Source organism: Delphinus delphis, chromosome 20, assembly GCF_949987515.2.
Source record: "Delphinus delphis chromosome 20, mDelDel1.2, whole genome shotgun sequence".
In the NCBI taxonomy this organism is placed as follows: domain Eukaryota; kingdom Metazoa; phylum Chordata; class Mammalia; order Artiodactyla; family Delphinidae; genus Delphinus; species Delphinus delphis.
The window spans coordinates 46,406,302-46,425,646 of NC_082702.1; the positions used below are offsets into that span (position 1 = coordinate 46,406,302).

The window sequence follows — 19,345 nt, forward strand, 5'->3', positions numbered from 1 at the left end:
TGTAAAGCTTTGTGGATGAGGCAGGACTTGAGCTGGTTCTTAAAGAACCTCTGTTTGCCAAACTGTAAAATGGGGCTAATGCTGGAGTGGTCTCAGATCAGCATGATTCAGTCACTCTCTTTGTTCATATAAAACAGCAGTAGGTGGTGCTGCGGCCTATGAAATGCTGTGTTCTTGGTTCACACAGCCCCTCATCTGGAGGGCACCACGTGGAGATTAGTAAGAAACCCAAGTCAGACTAATAAAATCTCCCCCGAGGGGTGATAACCCAGCGTGGTCCCTGTGACACAGGAGCCACTGAGGAGCAGCTCCTTTGGTGTAGCCTCCCAAAGAGAGGTGTGTGCCCATCCCTTAGCTGTCCTTCCCATGAGATGTTCTGTAGAGTTAGGGACCCTCAGACACTTGGATCTGGGGCATCAGCTGACTGGAGCCTCTCAGAGTCCAGGCTGAAAGGGTTGTTGTGTGTTTGGTTAAGAGCACAACTTTGGAGCTGGCCAGCACTGCCTCTTCCTTAGTGTATGACCCTGGGAGGTGGTTACCTTTCCTGGGCCTCTGTAGTAATCACCAATAGAGACTATATATAAAGAGAAAGAACCAATAGGATGTATATATAGAGAGAGGGAGAGATTTATCTCGAAGTGACTCATGGGATTGTGGGGCTGGCAGGTCTGAAATGCACAGGGCAGGCGGGCAGGCTGGAGACCCAGGGAACAGCTGATGTTGGGGGTCTCGAGTTTGTAGGCAGTGTGGAGGCCCAATTCCTTCTTCCTCCACAGGATCTCTGTCTTTTCTCTTAAGACCTTCAACTGAACGGATGAGGCCCCCCCCCCATTATGGAGGGGAATCTGCTTTCCTGAAAGCCTACTGATTTTACTGTTATTCACATCCAGAAAATACCTTTACAACAATATCTAGACTGGTGCTTGACCAAACATCTGGTCGCCATATCCTAGCCAGGTTGATACATAAAATTAATCATCACAGCCTCCGATTACTTGCTTGTAAAACGGGCAACGATACGTTTTGGTTTCTGTTTTTGCAGACTCAAATAATGCATAAAAAATACTTGGCCAAAAATTTGTGAAAAATTTTACACAACAGCTACTTTTATTATTATTCTTGCAAAGTGAGCTGCACGGCCTGGCACCTGAGACTCCAGACTGTGGGAGGTGTGGATGATGAGCCAAACTGAATGACCACGGAGGCTGGTGACACGCAGCTGAAGAGCAGAGACCTGTGCCCAGGCCTGTGAGCCTGACGCTTGTGGCGGGAGCTGGGCGGGAGTCCCCAGGTGCCCCTGGGGCTGATGCTTTGCGCTCATTATGACTTGTTTACGAGCTACTTGGGCTTGGTGGAGACTCACTCGCTCAGGAGGCAGCCTGGGAATCCAGTGGGCTTGTCTGAGCTGAGTGAGCTCTTTCCAGGCCCAGGGATGCATGGGTGTGGATGACCTGTGAGCAGCTCTACCCTGGCCTCCGGTGACCTTGGCTGACTTGGCCTCTGTGCTTTCCAGCTTTTCCGGGGGCCTGTGTGGTGCTTGTTGTTCACACCTAATGTTGGTCACTTCTCAGAATCTTTTCCCTTCAAAAGTGTAACTGAACCATTTCAGGGCTGTTCCTGTGAACCCGCTGGGACACTTGCAGAGTTATGTTAATGGTGTTTAACTGAGCAAAACTTGTTTTGCCTCCACTTTGAAGACACCTGCCTTCACCAGATAACTGGGTGCCCCACCCTGAGAAGCTCCTACGTCAGAATTAGAGGAGGATTCTTTCCTTAGCTGTTTCCGGCATCTCTTACCAGGAATGGCTGAATGACAATACCCAACCTTTTGAGGAAGAATCAAACACCCCCAGAACTCTCTCCCTCCCTCACTCCACCTGCTCACCAATGCCCAGCAGATTCTCGAGTTGCCTCTTCATCCTATGAACCCCAGGACATCTGCCCGCTGGCCGATTTCTGCTCAGTGATTTGTTCTTCTGTCAGGAGACTTGACATGTGTTTTCTTTCCTCAAGTTGCAACTAGAGTTGAGTGAAACGCACTGAATTAAAAAAAGGATAGCTGAATACTCTCTAGGAAGCAGCTAATAAGAGAGGCCCAACCATTTCGACACCTTGACTGTGCAACTAGGAGACAATTATTGATGGAGACTCTTTGAAGTTCAAACCAACATTGGGATCCACCTACAAACTATCTTTAGTTTTCCTTTTTCTCCATGGCAGAGTGAGAGCTATAGAAAATTCGCCACTGTTAGCCCTCAGCTGCCCCCTTCCCAGCACTCTCTTCGCTGCTTAGAGGAGCACCTAGAGGGGCCCCTCACGTCAGGCTGCTTCTGAATGGGATTTACCACTTTCCCTTAAAGGAACAGCAACTGAGGCAGTGGTTCCTATTAGATAACTGAGCTGCTGTAAATAGGTTTTGAAAATTCGGTGCCAAAAACTTGCACATGAATGTTCATAGCGGCATTATTCAGAATAGCCAAAAAGTGGAAACAACCTAGATGCCCATCCACAGACGAGTGGATAAATAAAATAGAGTATATCCGTACAATGGACTATTATCCAACAATAAAAAGGAATGAAGTGTGGGTACAGCTGCAACATGGATGAACTTTGAAAACATTAAGCTAAGTGACAGAAGCCAAACGGAAAGGCCACATATTATATGATTCCATTTATAGACAATGGCCAGAATAGGCAAATCTATAAAGACAGAAGGTAGATTTCTGGCTGCAACAGGCTGGGATGCGAAGCTGGGGAGAAATAGGGGTGACTGCTGACAGGTATGGGGTTTCTTTTTGGGGTGATGTAAATGTTCTAAAATTTATTGTGGCGATAGTTACACAACACTGTGAATGTACTAAATACCATTGACTTCTACACCTAAAATGGGTTAATTGAATGGTATGTGAGTTAAATCTCAAAAAAGCTGTTTCAAAAGCACATTGGATGCCAGTCTCTGCCCCCAGGGGAGCCGGTGAATTGTGTTCTGTGGATATCAGGTGTGGTCTTTTGCGGGGCAGGTGCCTAGGATACGTCTGCAGAGCCTGTGACCATGGGACTCTGTGAGAGCTGCAGGACTTTGTTACCGGATGGCCTTTGGTTCCCTGATTGTTTTGACATGAATCCAGGGCTCCGCCCCTCAATCTATCTTCTCCTGTCCAGCAGGGACATTCATAAGTGCTCAAAGGCAATGATTTTGTTTTGTTTGTTGTTTGTCCTCTAACTCCCTGCCCTTTAGGGAGAAGGGCATCGGTGGGCACTCAGAAGGCCTGGAGAGCCCGTGCCATGGCTGACTCGACATGTGTCAGTGCCCCACTCCCCACCCACGTTCCTCAAGTGCAAAATGATGGGGCCAGGCCCCGTGACACCGGCCCTCCCCTGCCCCTCAGTTGTGTACTTTTCTAGACTGTCGTTGCTCCCTGTAACATTTGGGCTGAATTTCTATTGGGCCAGAAGGAGGGGGACTGTGGCACAGCCACAGTCAGGAAGCAGTCTGAGAGCAGCCACTGGTCACGTATGGAATGTCTGCATAATAATTAATGAGGGGCATCGAGAAGTGGGGATTTAAGGACTTGCCTTGAAACTGTTTCATTATTTTGGCAGAAGGAGTTGATGGGAATTATGGAGGTGCCAAAGCCCTCCCAAACTGCCCCCCACCCCATGGGAATGGGACCGCTCCCCACGTGAGACCATGAGTTAGCGGAGCTGGGAGTGAGGGGTCTGCGCCTCTGAAGAAACCTGCTCAGTCCTAGACACAGGTGCCATCCGAGATGTGGGGACCTGCCCGCTGGAGCAAATGTGGGAGGGTCAGGAGGCCCCGACACCCAGCCGGAAGATTTCCGGAGGAGACACCCCGTCTTCAGGAGTCTAAGGAGGCATGGGATGGACCAGCTTCTCACTGGGAAGCTGATTTCAGGAAGCTACTCCCATCCATTAGGCCGCCTGACCACCCCATGGTGCTTACCCAGAAACCAGAGAGCAAGCGCAGGGAAAGGCCCTGGGCCCTGGAGTCAGGCAGACCTGGGTTCTAATCCCGGCTCCGGCTCTGGCTGGCTGCTTGATCCTGGGCAAGTTACTCCACTCTGAGACTCAGTTTCTCCATCTATAAAATAGGACAAAAATAGTTATCTGGAACATAGTATATTGTAAATTTTATTTGTTCATAATCTGAATTTATCAATTTTATTCATTTCTTAAAATTTATATTTAATTTTAAAACAACATAGATAATATAAACATTTTAAAGCTCCAAAAAATATACATTGAAAAATCTTCCCCCATCCTTGTTCTCCTTCCTCAGTAACTATTACCTGCTGCATCACAGAGTGAATGTTATTCGTGTTAAAAGCTACCATTCATCAGGGGCTCACTTTGTGTCAGGACAGTGCATTGTAACGTCCCTGCATTCACCCCTGTTTGGCAGACAGCATTACCCCTGTTCTGGATGTGGGAAGTAGGCTCAGAAGGAGGGAATATTTTGCCTGGAAATATAAGACCTGTAAGGAGAGAAGCCAGGATTTAAAAATGCAAGTGAGGGACTTCCCTCGTGGTTCAGTGGTTAAGAATCCGCCTGCCAATGCAGGGGACAAGGGCTCAAGCCCTGGTCCAGGAAGATCCCACATGCTGAGAAGCAACTAAGCCCGTGCACCACAACTACTGAGCCTGCGCTCTAGAGCCCGTGAGCCACAACTACTGAGCCCGCGTGCCACAACTACTGAAGCCCACACACTGCAACAGAGTAGCCCCCGCTCGCCGCAACTAAAGAAAGCCTGCACGCAGCAACGAAGACCCAATACAGCCAAAAATAAATAAATAAATTTATAAAAAAGAAAAAAGAATGCAAGTTATTTCATGTTTGTAAATCTCCTAGGACAACAGATGTTCGCTCTTCCCACCCAGACACCTTTCCATCAGGAGCTGGGCAGACGAGCTCCCTGACAGAGAATGAGAGGGTGTTTTTATATCCATACAGGCATCAGACAACACCATAGTGAAAATAACAGTAGTGGCGCCAGCCCAAGTCTAAGTTCTTTACATGCATCATCTCACTGAAGCCTCATCACCACCCTCTGCGGTAGGTGCCACTGTTTTCATTTTATAGAAGGTAAAATTGAGGCTCGGAGAGGTTAAAGAATTTGGTCAATTTCTTACAGCTTAGAAAAGAAGGAGCAGAGACAGGATTCAAATCCAGGCAGTCCAACAGGAGAGCCTAAGCTCTTCAACACTCTACTCTGTCCCCTGGGGAGGTGGCTAAGAGAAGGCAAAGGGTCAGAGGGAGCTGATGTAACAGACGAGAGAATGTGGTAGGACTGGAGGAGGGAGTCGCAGGGAGAAGGGGGCAGGACAGTCAGGAGCAAGGTTCTGGGGCTGGCATTCCAGAAATGAAAGAAACGATGTCTGTCTGCTAGGAACTGAGGGTTTATTGAGAAGACAAATATAAACCACATGTGGAGGAAAAGAACTAGGTCAGTAGTAATAACACATCACAGCTATCAGACTCACTGTTTCAGTTAGCCACCGCTGCATACGCCACCCCAAACAGAGAGGCTTATGACACCCATCATCTACTTTGCCCACGAATCTGCAGCTGGGGCAGGGCTTCGTGGGGTCAGCTTGTTTCTGCCCCATGTGGCACCAGCAGGGGTGGCTGGAAGGCTGGAAGCTGGGATCATCTGAGGGTTTGCTCACTTGCAAGCTGAGGCTGGTCGTCAGCAGCACACCTACATGTGGGCTTCTCCCTGCCGATGCTTGGCTTCTTCCCAGCTTGATGACCCCAGGTAACATCATTAGTCACTGGGGAATGCAAATTAAAACCACAATGAGATACCACTACACACCTAGTAGAATGTTTAAATAAAAATGACCTGCCACGCCCAGGGTTGTCAAGGATGCTCTCATACAACTGCTTTGGAAAATCCTTGGCAGTTTCTTTGGAAGTTAAACATACACTTACCATATGACCCAGCCACGCAATTCCAAGCTATTTACCTGAGAGCAATGAACGCAGATGTCCGTACAAAGATTTACACATGAATGTTCATAGCAGCTTTATCTGAAGTAAACAAAAATGAGAAACAACCCAAATGTCCATCAATAGGCGAATGGATAAGTAAATTATGGTATAGCTATACAGAGAAATACAATTCAGCAATAAAAATGAATTCACTATCGGACTTCCCTGGTGGCGTGGTGGTTAAGAATCCACCTGCCAGTGCAGGGCACACGGGTTCGATCCCTGGTCCAGGAAGATCCCACATGCCACAGAGCAACTAAGCCCATGTGCCACAACTACTGAAGCCCATGTGCCTAGAGTCGCAACAAGAGAAGCCACCACGGTGAGAAGCCCGCTCACTGCAAGGAAGGGTAGCCCCCACTCGCTGCAACCACAGAAAGCCCGAGCACAGCAATGAAGACTCAATGCAGCCAAAAAATTAAAAAAAAAATTTTAATTAAAAAAAATTTTTGAATTAAAAAAAATGAATTCACTGTTGATCCATGCAACAACATGGATGGCTCTCAAAATTATTATGCTGAGTGGAAGAAGCCAGACAAAAAAAGTGTATGCACAGTATTATTCAATTTATATAAAAGTCTAGAAAATGCAATTAACCTGTAGTGGCAAGAAAGCATACCAGTGGTTGCATGGAGATGCTAGGGGTGGGGTAGAGGGAGGGATGACAAAGGGGCATGAGAAAACTTAGGGTTGATGGATATGCTCAGTACCCTGATAGTGGTGACGGTTTCACAGGTGTATACATGTTAAACTGTACCAAATTGTACACTTTAGATATGTGCAGCTTACAGTGGGCCAATTTTAAAAATAAAAAATACTAGGTTGGAAAAGGAAAGAAGGGCATGTGCAGCTCATGCAGCTCAATATCAAAAAACAAACAACCCAATCAAAAAATGGGTGGAGGATCTAAACAGACATTTCTCCAAAGAAGACACACAGATGGCCGAAAAGCACATGAAGAGATGCTCAGCATCACTAACTATTAGAGAAATGCAAATCAGAACTACGATGAGGTATCACCTCACACTGGTCAGAATGGCCATCGTCAAAAAATCTATAAACAATAAATGCTGGAGAGGGTGCGGAGAAAAGGGAACCCTCCTATACTGCTGATGGGAATGTAAATTGGTACAGTCACTATGGAGAACAGTATGGAGGTTCCTAAAAAAACTAAGAATAGAGCTACGATATGACCCAGCAATTCCACTCCTAGGCATATACCCAGAGAAAACTATAATTTGAAAAGATAAATGCCCTCAGTGTTCACTGCAGCACTATTTACAATAGCCAAGACATGGAAACAACCTAAATGTCCAACAACAGAGGAATGGATAAAGAAGCTGTGGTACGTATATACAATGGCATATTACTCAGCCACAAAAAAAGAACAAAATAATGCCATTTGCTGCAACATGCATAGACCTAGAGATTTTCATACTGAGTGAAGTAAGTCAGACACAGAAAGACAAATGTCATGTGATATTGCTTATGTGTGGAATCTAAAAAAAGGGTGCAAACGAACTTATTTTCAAAACAGAAATAGAGTCACAGATGTAGAAAACAAACTTATGGCTACCAGGGGTTAAGGGGGGAGGGATAAATTGGGAGCTTGGGATTGACATACACATACTACTATATATAAAATAGATAACTAATAAGGACCTACTGTATAGCACAGGGAACTCTATTCAATACTCTGTAATGGCCTATATGGGAAAAGAATCTAAAAAAAGAGTGGATGTATGTATAACTGATTCACTTTGCTGTACACCTGAAACTAATACAACATTGTAAATCAAGCATACTCCAATAAAAATTAAAAGAAAAGAAAAAAAAAGAAAGAAGGCACATGGGAGGTGATAGGCTGTGGTGGCCATCTTGGAAAACACAAACCTACCTCGTTCACCAAGTATTTCCAACAGGCAAGGCACTGTCCTTGAGTCCTCCCAACAACCCAACCCAAGGGGGAGATGAGGTGGCCAGTTATCTTCTGTGATGATGATGATGATGATCTTGTCATCACAGAACCATGAGGTCTTGGTCCCTGGGAGGAAAGGGTGTCTCAGGTCTCCGATGACCGAACCTTGGGGCTTTTACCACTGAGCTGTAAGAGAAACTGCTGCCCACTTCTTCGGACCCATCAGGAAGCAGAGGCGCCCTTTAGAGAGCGACACGGAGAGGCAGTGAGGAGGCGGCTCTGTGGGCAGAGGCTGGGGCACGGCTGCTGAACTGAGAGGCACCTGTGTCTGTCCCCTACCCTCCCTACCTAGGGAGGAAGAAGATACCAAGCCCCCGACAAGGACGGCTCAGTTCGAGAAGCGCTGCGCCTTCTGTCCCGGGGCAGATATGGAGATGGTAACCCAAGGAAAGCTTCTGAGAGGAGCCACAGTCTCCCGGCTTGGCTGGACCCTGTGGCTTCGGCTGCTCTTCTCTGCCTCAGGCGAGGTCCTTGTTTCCCAGCCCCCCACCCCCAGATCCTTAGCCTCTTTCTCCTTTTTAATGGGGGGGGGTAGGTGGGGGGGCTGCCCAAGAGACAAATCCTGGTTTAGGAGCCAATAAAGAAGGGGCCTCCTAGGTTGGGGAGGGTATCAGAGGCTATGGGCTGGAGGGCAGAATCCTGGTGCACAACCCCGTGGGCCCCTCACTGCCACCCCCCATGAAGAACACAGGCCTGAGGGATGGGAGCGCAGCGGGCGGGGGAGAGGTCACCAGGGCTGGACCTGGATGGACGGGCTGGGGGAGGCCTGGAAGGGCAGTTGAAGGGTGGAGGAACAGCAGCAGGCACAGAGAGGCAGTACTCCGGGGGGGCAGTGGGGGCCACCTTGTTGCAATGCTGTCCACTGAAGCTTAACAGAAATGGCAGAAGTGGGCCACACTGATTAGACAGCCACCTCGCACTAGACGTTCTCTCCTTTAACCTTTCTGACAAGTCTGTGATGTAGGTTCTACACCCCTCACTGCATAGGTGAGACGGGGTTATCCACAGTCACACAGCTAGCAGGTTGGGGAGCTGACCTGGGGAGGGGCGGCGGCCAGCAGGCACAGGAGCCACTGCAGGTCTGGGCGGGTGGGCCTGGTGCACGTGGTGGAGTTCTGGTGGAGGATGGGCTGGAGCTGGAGTGGGGGCAGCGGGAGCAGCAGGGAGGCTGGGCGCCACCCAGGCGGCAGGCAAAGCAGACCTGGGCTCCGCAGGCTTCGGTGGAGGGAGGCTGGATGGGAGAGGAACCTGCAGGACCGGAGACAGAGGGCGCGTGCCGGTGGAGCCCGGCTACGAAGGGGCAGGGGGCGGGGTCTGTTCCTCGTTCTCCTTCGGGAACTGAGACCGGGGGAAACTGAGCCGCCCTCAGCAAAGACGGACCCTGACCCTGATGGGAGAGAGGGTGAGGGAGAGAGAGGCCAAGAACTAAGACAGAGGGCCCTGGAGGGGTGACGGAGGGGGTAGGGAGAGGAGGGTGGGGAGGACTGGCGAGGTTCTGAGCCGGCGGCATCAGGGATGAGCGTGGCTGGAAGGCCGGGAGAGATGAAGGTGAGACGTCCTTTGGTCCCGGGCCTTGGTGTTTGTGTGTGGTGCGGAAGGGGCTTGTTCTTTTCAAAATGTGAAACTTGAACATTTTTGTCTGATTAAAGCATGAAAAATACAATTAAAACAGGAGGAGAAATATTAAAAGTTAAAAGACCTCCCATAATCATAAACCCACACTCTGCTACTATTAATGGTTTCAAATATTTCCTTCTGATTTTGGAATATGAACAAAAACAGATAAAATACATTTGTACGAGGATTCCAGTGGTTTCACATCTTTGCCAAAACGAAACATTCTGTCTTTTTAAAATTTTAAAATTCTGTCTGAATTTTAACCATTCAGGTGTGTGTGCAGCTGATCTCACTGTAGTCTGCATTTCAGTTTCCATGATATATATGATTCTTTTCCATTATAGGTTATTTCAAGATATTGAGTATACTTCCATGTGCTATACAATAGGTTCTTGCTGGTTATCTATTCTATATAGTGTGTATATTTTAACCCCAAACTCCTAATTTACACCCCCACCACACCAAAGCATTTGACTTAATAGCCTAATACATTACTTTGATCACTTGTCCAGTAAGGCTAGAACTTTAGAGCACTTCAACTTCACTTGCCTCCTACCAACGTTTGTGGGCTTTTTTTTTTTTTTGCGGTACACAGGCCTCTCACTGTTGTGGCCTCTCCGCTTGTGGAGCACAGGCTCTGGACGCACAGGCTCAGCGGCCATGGCTCACGGGCCCAGCCGCTCTGCGGCATATGGGATCTTCCCGGACCGGGGCACGAACCCGTGTCCCCTGCATCAGCAGGCGGACTCTCAACCACTGCACCACCAGGGAACCCCTGTGTGTTTTTTTAAAGACATTTTAAGTCAACATATATGTTAAAGACATTTCTATTGCTTTGTACAATATTTATATATTTTTTAATTTAAAAAATTTAGGCCTTTCTCACCTTCTGAGATGGCCTACTCTCTGTCTGTGGAGTGTGTTTCCCTCTAAATAAATCCACTTCTTACATATCAAAAAAAAAAAATTTATTTTTAATCTTAAATTTATTTCACTAAAATTCATATATATTTTAATTTCACTTTTTGCTAATATTTAAGCACATATTTACCTTTTCTAGTGCTCCTCCTTCATGCATTTCCGTGTTTCCATCTAGGATCATTCTCTTCTACTTGAAGATTTTCCTTTCGGATTCCTTTTGTGCAAGTCTCACAGTGACAAATTCTCTAAGCTTTTATCTGAGAACATCTTTATTTTAAGGGTTATGTTCATTAGGTAAAAAAAATTCTACATTGGCATTTTTTATCACCCCAGGACTTTAAATATGTCTTTTCACTGTCTTCTGACTTCCATCATTTCTGATTCGAAGTCAGCCATCAGTCTTAGTGTAACACAATACAATGGTCAAAAAAAGTGTTTTTTTTTCATGTTCAAGGCTTCTTTATTGGTTGCATCAAATTATTACAAAGTAAGAACTGCTGTTGGCCCCCTGGTCTCCGTAGTGGAGAGGCAGCCTTAAAAACCTAGTGACCCAATTCTCCAAAAAGGTTACCTCAGATGTGTGTTAGGTAACAAAACTTTTTTTTTCTGGTCCAGATCACACACTGAATTTAGTTATTATGTCCTTCTTCAGCCACCTTTAATCTGGAACAATTCCTTAGTCGTTATCTTTCATGATTGATAAGTGTTGAGTGCAGGGCGGTTATTTTGTACAATGTTGCTCAGTTTGGGTTTGTCCGATGTTTCATTATGATTGGATTCAGGCTCTGCTCTTTTGACAGGGAGACGAAAGGATGTTGTGTCCTCAGTACATTGTATCAGGAGGCATGTGATGTCTGTTCATTCTGCTCCTCTTGATGTTAACGTGGATCACGTGGTTTAGCTGTGTTTTCTCCACTGTGAATTACTATTTTCTCTCTGTAGATAACAAGTTATTTGAGAAGACACTGCTGTGCTGAGGGTTATTGTTTTGAGCAGGGGAGGTGGGAACCCAGGACCAAGGTCAAGAGCTCCCCAGGGAGGCCTGTCCAGGGTCTGCAGGCTCTGGGGTCAGGTCAGCAGCCTCTGCCCAGAGCTGGATGGGGGCTGGAGTTTCAGTTTGGTCACACAGGTCCCGAAGCCAATCTGGTTAGGCAAGGGCAAACACTCTCGTTTTGCAGCTAATCAGCTGTATGTGAACACAAGTCCCTCCCCGCCTCTGCACCTCACTTTTTCTTTTTTTTTTTTTTTTTGCGGTACGCGGGCCTCTCACTGTTGTGGCCTCTCCCATTGCGGAGCACAGGCTCCGGACACACAGGCTCAGCGGCCATGGCTCACGTGTCCAGCCGCTCCGTGGCATGTGGGATCTTCCCGGACGGGGGCACGAACCCGTGTCCCCTGCATCGGCAGGCAGACTCTCAACCACTGCGCCACCAGGGAAGCTCTCTTTTTTTTTTTAAATTTATTTTTGGCTGCGTTGGGTCTTCATTGCTGCGCGCAGGTTTTCTCTAGTTGCGGTGAGCTGGGGCTACTCTTCGTTGCGGTGCACGGGCTTCTCTCATTGCGGTGGCTTCTCTTGTTGTGGAGCATGGGCTCTAGGACCATGGGCTTCAGTAGTTGCAGCACATGAGCTCAGTAGTTGTGGCTCATGGGCTCTAGGGCACAGGCCCAGTAGTTGTGGTGCACGGGCTTAGTTGCTCCACAGCATGTGGGATCTTCCTGGACCAGGGCTCGAACCCGTAGTTCCCTGCATTGGCAGGCAGATTCTTAACCACTGCACCATCAGGGAAGTTCCTGCACCTCACTTTTTCATCTAAGTGAGAGACTTGGACAGTCTAACCTTCTCCCCTTTTCGGCTAAAACTCTTTTGTTCTTAGTCCCTTTGGAAAACAGAGGCCAAACGCCTCTGAGGATTGAAGTTGGCCAAGGATCTTTTACCAGAAAAATCACACACAGAATTTGGGAGTGGGGCAATTCATTCAGAGACTGCTAAGGTGTCAGCCAGGCGACACGTAAGCCATTCACTGCTGCGGTGTCCCCTCGGGGGGCTGAGGCCAGCTTGGCCGGCGAGTCACTTCTCCCTTGTAGAGATACAGGTGACGAGGAGCCTGAACCCACAGCTCAAGTCCTACACTTACACCAAAGCCAGGTAGCCTCTCCAGGGCATGCATTCAGGGCTGACGGCTGCCCTGAGCCTCCTAGATAAAGGAATATTCACACTAGGACTCAAAATGCCCCTCAACCGCTCCCTCCTTTCTTCTTCTACTCTTCACCTTCTCCCATGTCCACTGTACACATAGGCCTACTATCTCCTAAGTGACAGCTGCTGAAAATGGATTTGAGGAGTTCTGAGGAGAAACCCTGGGTTCCAGGTTACCCCTCCTTTCTCACTGAACATCCCATTTCATTACTTGAATATTAGTACAGCCATTACTACTTAAAGAAATCCTTGCTACCATGCAATTCCTTAAGCTGTTACTTTTTAACAGCCGGATGCACATTGGCTTTGCTGAGAGTAGAGGAGGTAGAAGACAAGGTTCGGGAAGGGTGTCATGAGGTCACTGACCTCAGGGGTGGGCTGTTGGAAGGGGGAGGCAAGCACTGACTAAACGCGGACATAGCAGGGCCCAGAAAATAAATGTGGCCTAGTTCTGGGCCTGAATGGGAAGGCGGCCATCAGAGACCAGGTGCCATCCATGTGTCACATCTATAAGGAGAAGTTCCAGGTATGTGTTCCCCCCAGGAAGGAGCCTCATCACATGGCTTAAACACATCAGTAGAATGAACAAGTCTGGACACATGAGCTTGAGAGTCAGAAAACCCCAGATATGGCTTCCAGCTCTCCTGTAAAGGCCTATCGTCCTACTCTGTTTGACCTAATTAGCCAAGAACACGGACATTCTAACAGTAAGTTTCTGAGCGTCAGTGGCAAGTTTACAGTCAGTACTCACAGCTCCGAAGACTTCTTCCAGCAGAGCATGTGGTTGGAGGAGAGTCCTCCCAGTCACCACAGAGAAAATTTAACAAGTAAAAACCTGCAAACTCTTTATTAAATTCTCCCATTTCATCTGTACAGAAAAAAATGCACATTATGTTCAGAATCTCAGTAACATCTCAAAATTACACAGCATGAACATGTAAAAACAAGAAACTTCCAGGATTTTATACATAGAAAGGAAAACCATTTACAAAAGAGGCTTGTTAGTTTTACTTTTCTTTTTTTCCTTCTTAAAAAAAAAAAGTTAAAGGCCTAAGATCTCACACAGCATTTGCTGTACAGTCTGTTTTCCTGCTTCGATTGACCTGGGAACATGGTGTTGGGAGAAGCCGCTCAGGAAGCCTCGGGCTGCCAGCCCCTCCCGTCGGTCATTCACTCTAGTGCCCCTCAGTCTGACAGGGACCTGTTCAAACCATCTAGCGTGTGTGGTACAGGGCCTGCTGGGCTCTGGGGTCCAGTTGTCAATTCTATGTTGGGGGGGAAGGCGAAACAGAATATAGAGGCACTATCTGAATTTTCTCCTTGCCCAAGGAGATTCCTCCACTGCATGTATCCCAAAACCCCTACCTGTGCGTTGTGGCAGCTCTTGGGAAGGGAGAAGGAGAGGAAGCCACCATCAGGATCCTGTCACTACCAGCCCGAGCAGACAGTCCTACCTTTGTGCTCCCTGGGTCTCCACAGTGATCTCACTAGATGGCCTGGATGAACCTGTCACTCTGAAGAGTCAGTCCTGGTTTGCTAATGACTGATCTTTTGTCTGGGGTCTGGGCAGGAAGGGGGATTCGGCTTCAAACTTGACTGCCCTGACATGTGACCCTGGTCCTAGGGGAGAGGAGGACCAAGAGGAGTGTAGTGGGAGAGATGACCAACCAAGACACGTGAGAGAGAGACGGAGACCAGAACATCAGCTCTGGCCCCAGGCCCTTTGGGAACTGAAGACCAGTGCGGAAGAGGGGACTTAGGAGTGGAGTATCCCTAAAGGCCTCGGGGAAACTCAGGGCACTGGAATGCTGCATTTTATAAAATTACTTAGGTGCTGTCCAAATGGTGAGAATAAATAAAAGGAGTCTTTGAGGTTTTTCAAATTTCCTAAGAATCAGAAATATAAGTAAACATACCAAAATGCACATGATTCAAAAAGCCATATTCTTCTTTTTATTCTACGGCCCCAATTTAGTTTGAATGTGTCAGGCTGTGTTGGCTGGCTTCTAAGGGTCCCTGCTCCAGGTTCCTTCTCCGTATCTGCTTGCTTAGAGTAAGTTATATGCAGAAAACGTTTACTTTTTGGTGGGGGAGGGGAAGAAATGGGATGGGGAGGCCTTTTCTCAGAGGAACTTGAGACCAGGTAAGGAGGTCCCACAAAGCAACCTACCCCTCCCTGGGTGACTCACACTAGTGGGGTTCTTTAGGATAGAAGTGGTACCACAAGCCTGGAGGTGGCACAGAAGTGAGGCTGATATAGGAGAGTGAATCTTCCTTTGGGAAGGTGGCGGGAGGTCAGCACTCTGTCTGATAAAACGTAAACGAGCCTACGACTCTTTACGACTGGCTTCTCTTGTTACTTGACCTCAGGAAACAGGAAGAAATGAAATCTGATGGTAATTTCCTGGCACACCTAGGAAAGCAGAATCTCCCTCCTTCCCAGCGTCCCCAAGAAGAATACGTGCAGGATGTGAGACGGTCAAAGGCCTGCAATGAATGCAAGTCAACACCTGCTCACTCAGTATTAGAATTCCCCTCGCTTCTAAGGGTGCACTGGCTCAGAACAAGCTGATGGGATCCACAGCACTGGGCCTGGTAGTGGTACCAGAATTTTAGGGAACGCTAAGAAGGAGGGCTTTCCTGCTGGAGTGAACCCAAGCCCGAGCGATGGCTCCCACCTCAGAGCATCTTGCTAGCAGACTTCTCTTGGGACAGCAGCAATAGCAGAGGAAGGCCAGGGATGCACCAGGGTCAAGGTCTCACTCCCACAGCCACCCTTCTGTGTGAGAAACTCCAATGCAGGGAGAAGAAAGCCTTGCTCTTGACGTTCTGCTCAGATTTCTGACCTCCTGCACTGCAGGGCCTCCAGCCCAGAGACTGACCTCCTGGCACCTCTGGGGTGTTGTAGAGACATCAAGTCTGAGTCTCTGACACACTGGTGTGAGCTGACAAGGCCTGATGAGTTCTCTGGCTACTGGAATCTTCAGCAAGTGCTTGGAGCCTTGGCCTTGGCCAAAAACCCTACCTGCTGCTTATGTTATTGTTCATGGGCTAGACATCAGAAGAGAAAAAGGACACAGGTCTGTCATCAGCTCCACTAGGGCCATGGTTTCTTCCTGACTAATTCTTGACTAGCTGATTTACCCAAGAGTGACCTATGAGCCCAGTAACCAGAGGTGTCCCAGAACCTGTTTTGTTACACCAATGAGGTACAGAAATGGATATAGTTGGGCCGTAGTTTCAGATGGTGCTGGGCCCCTTGGATGCAGGAAACTGCTCAGTCATATGAAACTATTCTAAAAACCAGTCACTGAAACTACTCCAAGTCGGATGGTGAAATGTTTTCTGACAACGAGCAATCAAAGATACCGGCCGAGTTATCCCTTCTATCTATCTGGATCATTTCTAAAGATGACAAATGTTTCAAGAATCAAACTCCTTTTCAAACTTCCAGATATGCTGCAGACAATTGAGATCATCTCTCAGTTCAGAAAGAACGAAAGTATCTAGACACATTAAACCATGGAGATGTTTTACATACACTGGGAGGGAGACTGCAGAGATGGAGAATGGTACTCCCACTCTCATCAAACAGGGAACAGTCATTCTATCCTGTAAACCACATCAGACATGCCAGTGGGGGCCTGTGTACAGATATATCCCCGGTCCTCGATCCCAGACCCCACCACCCAGGGGGGAGCCCCTGGAGGTGGACTATCTAGATCAGCTCAGTTCAGTCCAAAAGTGGTGGTAGGAGGGGGCGCTGCTCGGACTCCAAGAGTTTCAAGTTTTATGAGGCTGAAGAACCCCAGGACAGTTGCTAAGAATCAGAAAGACCCTAAGAGCAGGACTTGGGGGACCAAGCAGCTTGGAAGCTCCCCTTCATGACTTGGAGTACCCTAGGCAGGGGGCATATGCAGCTTCTGGAACCCACTGCCTCCAGGAAGGGTAGTAAAAAGGAAAAAGAAAGAAAAAGAAGAAAACCACAGTATTCAAATATATGTCAGTCAGGTTAGACAAGGAGTCATTTGGATCAACCGAGCCACAAACTGACCCACTTTGTACTGAACACATTCCAGGGAAGACAGATGTGGGGAGGTCCCTCAGCACGTGTGCACAGCGGCAAAGAGGCGCAGGGCAAGGGATGGAGCATGGTCTACGTGGACAGTTTTAGGCACGTGATTTATAATACTTTGTGGAGTCTAACAGGTTAATAAAATATATATTATATAAATATATCTTCTACTGTACACGCCGCCCTCTTGTGCAGCCACTGGATTCCATGCCCCAAACTCAAGTCCAGGTGCACCAGGTTGAACTGTGATGCCTGCACTCCTCCCTTTTTATACTCCAAGCCTGTCATCTCTACACTGGAGGGACGAGGGATGGTCAGGAATATTGCTTCCATAAAGCTCAGATTCAGGAAAGACTGATGAATCATCAAAGTACATTTAGCCAATGCCTACTGTAGTGGGTATATGCAGCAAACGGACAGAAAGAAAAAACGGAGAAACGCCTCCATCTTTTAATGTAGTAATTTTCCACACCCTCTCCATGTAGAGGTCTAAAGGAGCTTGTCTGGGAAGGTGGTCTTGAACCTGCAGAAAGGTCAGGTTGGACTGCCAGTCACACCCTGAGACCAGGCTAAGTCTTTATAAGCCATTGTCTCACCTGGGAAGTAAAGCAAAGTCAATCAATACCCCGCTCCTCCTTCCTGCCCTGAGCTCCGGCCCCCAGAGTCACGGCCTCCCGGTGAAGCGGAGGGCTTCTGGAGGAACTGCCACCCCAGCAGGATCAATCCGAACGCGGCTTGAGTCCTGCAGTGCCCTGGAGGAGGAAGGTCACTGGGGCACTCTGCCTTGGGCCTCAGGGTCCAGCCTCTCCATGCAGATCAGTGGACAGATCAGCTGCACACACTTCTGATCCCCTCTCCAACCCACCTGCCCTCGGCCTAGGGAAGCTCATGCTCTACTCCACTGAGGTGAGGAGATCACACAAATGCCCACGGCTGTGGGGTCCTGACCAGCAGTGGCTCTACTAGGGTAGGAACTGGAAGGCATCACTGTTTCAGCAGAAGAAAACAAGACCCAAAGCGGGCTGGTTAGTCGTTTCCCACTACTCGGTGAAGTCCATGGCCCTGACATGGGCCAAAGGTGCTGTTGAGAAGTAAGCAGGACATCCCAGTTACAGCATGTTGGGTGGTGTGTTTCCCCTCTAAAGTCCTGCCTTCATTTCACACTGTCACACAGAAGAAATAACCCCATTGCTCAAATCAAGCCTGGAGGAGATGTGTTACTATATACATTTTTTTCTTTAAAAATTTCTTTTTTTTTTTTTTGGTGTTTTTAAAAAAAAAAATCGTTTGAGTTGCAGGTCAGGTGAGTTGGTTCTGGAAGTACTGGTAGTTCCATCGGTATGAGAGACTTGTCTATGGGCAGGTAAACCCGAGTTTGCCAACAAAGGCAATACCCAAAGCGGCCAGCTGCTGCACAAATGGTCGAGGAGGAGGATACCATGGACACGGGTGAAGTCTGAGACGGGACAATGCGGTGGATACCTGCTGCTGCTCTAACATGGGTGTTGGTGTCACCTCGCAGAAGGACGAGGTGGGTGGGTACGCTATACAGGAGGGCTGTACAAACTGGGCACTGGACAGGTAGTTCCTCTGGTGCTCAAGGTGGCTCTACCTGTCCTTGAGCTCTCGTGTCACTCGTTTGGTGATACGTCCACACATCAGGCCAATCAGGAACAGTATGCAGATGCTCCCACTGATCACAGAGAGAATGTAGTTCTTTGAAGGGGATGTCATCACTTGCATGGCGAGGTCAGAGAAGCCATCCGCGGGGGCCACCTGGAAAACACACAGGGGCATCATCCTCGGAGAGAAGTGGGCTGGGACAATGCTTGCTCTAACTTGCCCCCCTGGACTGCTACTGTAACTTAGGTCATTTCTTTTGGGGAGAGAGGAGGGCAACGGGCAAGAAAATCAAACACCGAGCTACAACTGTTTTTCCCGATCATACAATTCATCACAGTGATCACTGCCGCCCACGTAGTAACAGCTCTCACAGAGGACCTGACGGTGTGCTGGCAAAGGGCTCAGCATGTTTCAATCGTTTAGTCCTCACATTAGTCCTGGGACATACATTTTACTACTCCCACGCTACAGATGAAGGCCCGGAGGCCCGAGGGGTGGGAAGTGGTCAAGTGACTTGCACAAGGTCACAGGTTCTTACATATTTTGATTTATTTTCTTCACGTTGCTGTCTTTTTAAAAACAAAGAGAAAAGCTGAGATTCTGTCGGGTGCTAATTCTCTGTCGTGACTTGTTTTCACTCACCATCATATCATCAGCATCCGCCCCCCACCAAAAACAACTTGCAAACATGACTTATGCTGACTGAATATACTTAATCACTCCCCCAATCGTGGACACTCAGAGTCTAACCAGTTTTCCTCCTCAGTTTTCCTCAGTGCTTTCTCCAGTGGACCTCTGTGGTAGGCTACTATAGCAGAATCAGGACCAAAAGGCTCCCCAGGTGCACACGGACCTGTTCCGTTGAGTCTCAACTTAGCCTGGGTGCTGAAAAGGGTCCAGCCCAGAGAGGTCTGGGCTGCT

The 19,345-nt window shown here is 48.1% G+C and overlaps 1 protein-coding gene and 1 long non-coding RNA gene across 2 annotated transcripts in view; both read right to left on the reverse strand.

The window, feature by feature from the left end:
• Nucleotides 1–1,251: 1,251 nt before the first annotated feature.
• On the reverse strand, nucleotides 1,252–4,036 carry LOC132416811 (uncharacterized). The gene is made up of 3 exons (XR_009517731.1): nucleotides 3,965–4,036; nucleotides 1,886–2,019; nucleotides 1,252–1,379 (listed from the first exon to the last, which is right to left on the reverse strand). It is a non-coding gene; the product is annotated as an uncharacterized lncRNA (long non-coding RNA).
• A 9,503-nt stretch (nucleotides 4,037–13,539) lies between these two features.
• The window catches only part of GLG1 (golgi glycoprotein 1), a 143,755-nt gene continuing 137,949 nt past the window's right edge, over nucleotides 13,540–19,345 (reverse strand). Inside the window, exon 26 of the mRNA XM_059999262.1 lies at nucleotides 13,540–18,577. Coding sequence (XP_059855245.1) covers nucleotides 18,410–18,577 — 168 coding nt within the window. The 3' untranslated portion in view covers nucleotides 13,540–18,409. The remainder of the gene's footprint in view (nucleotides 18,578–19,345) is intronic.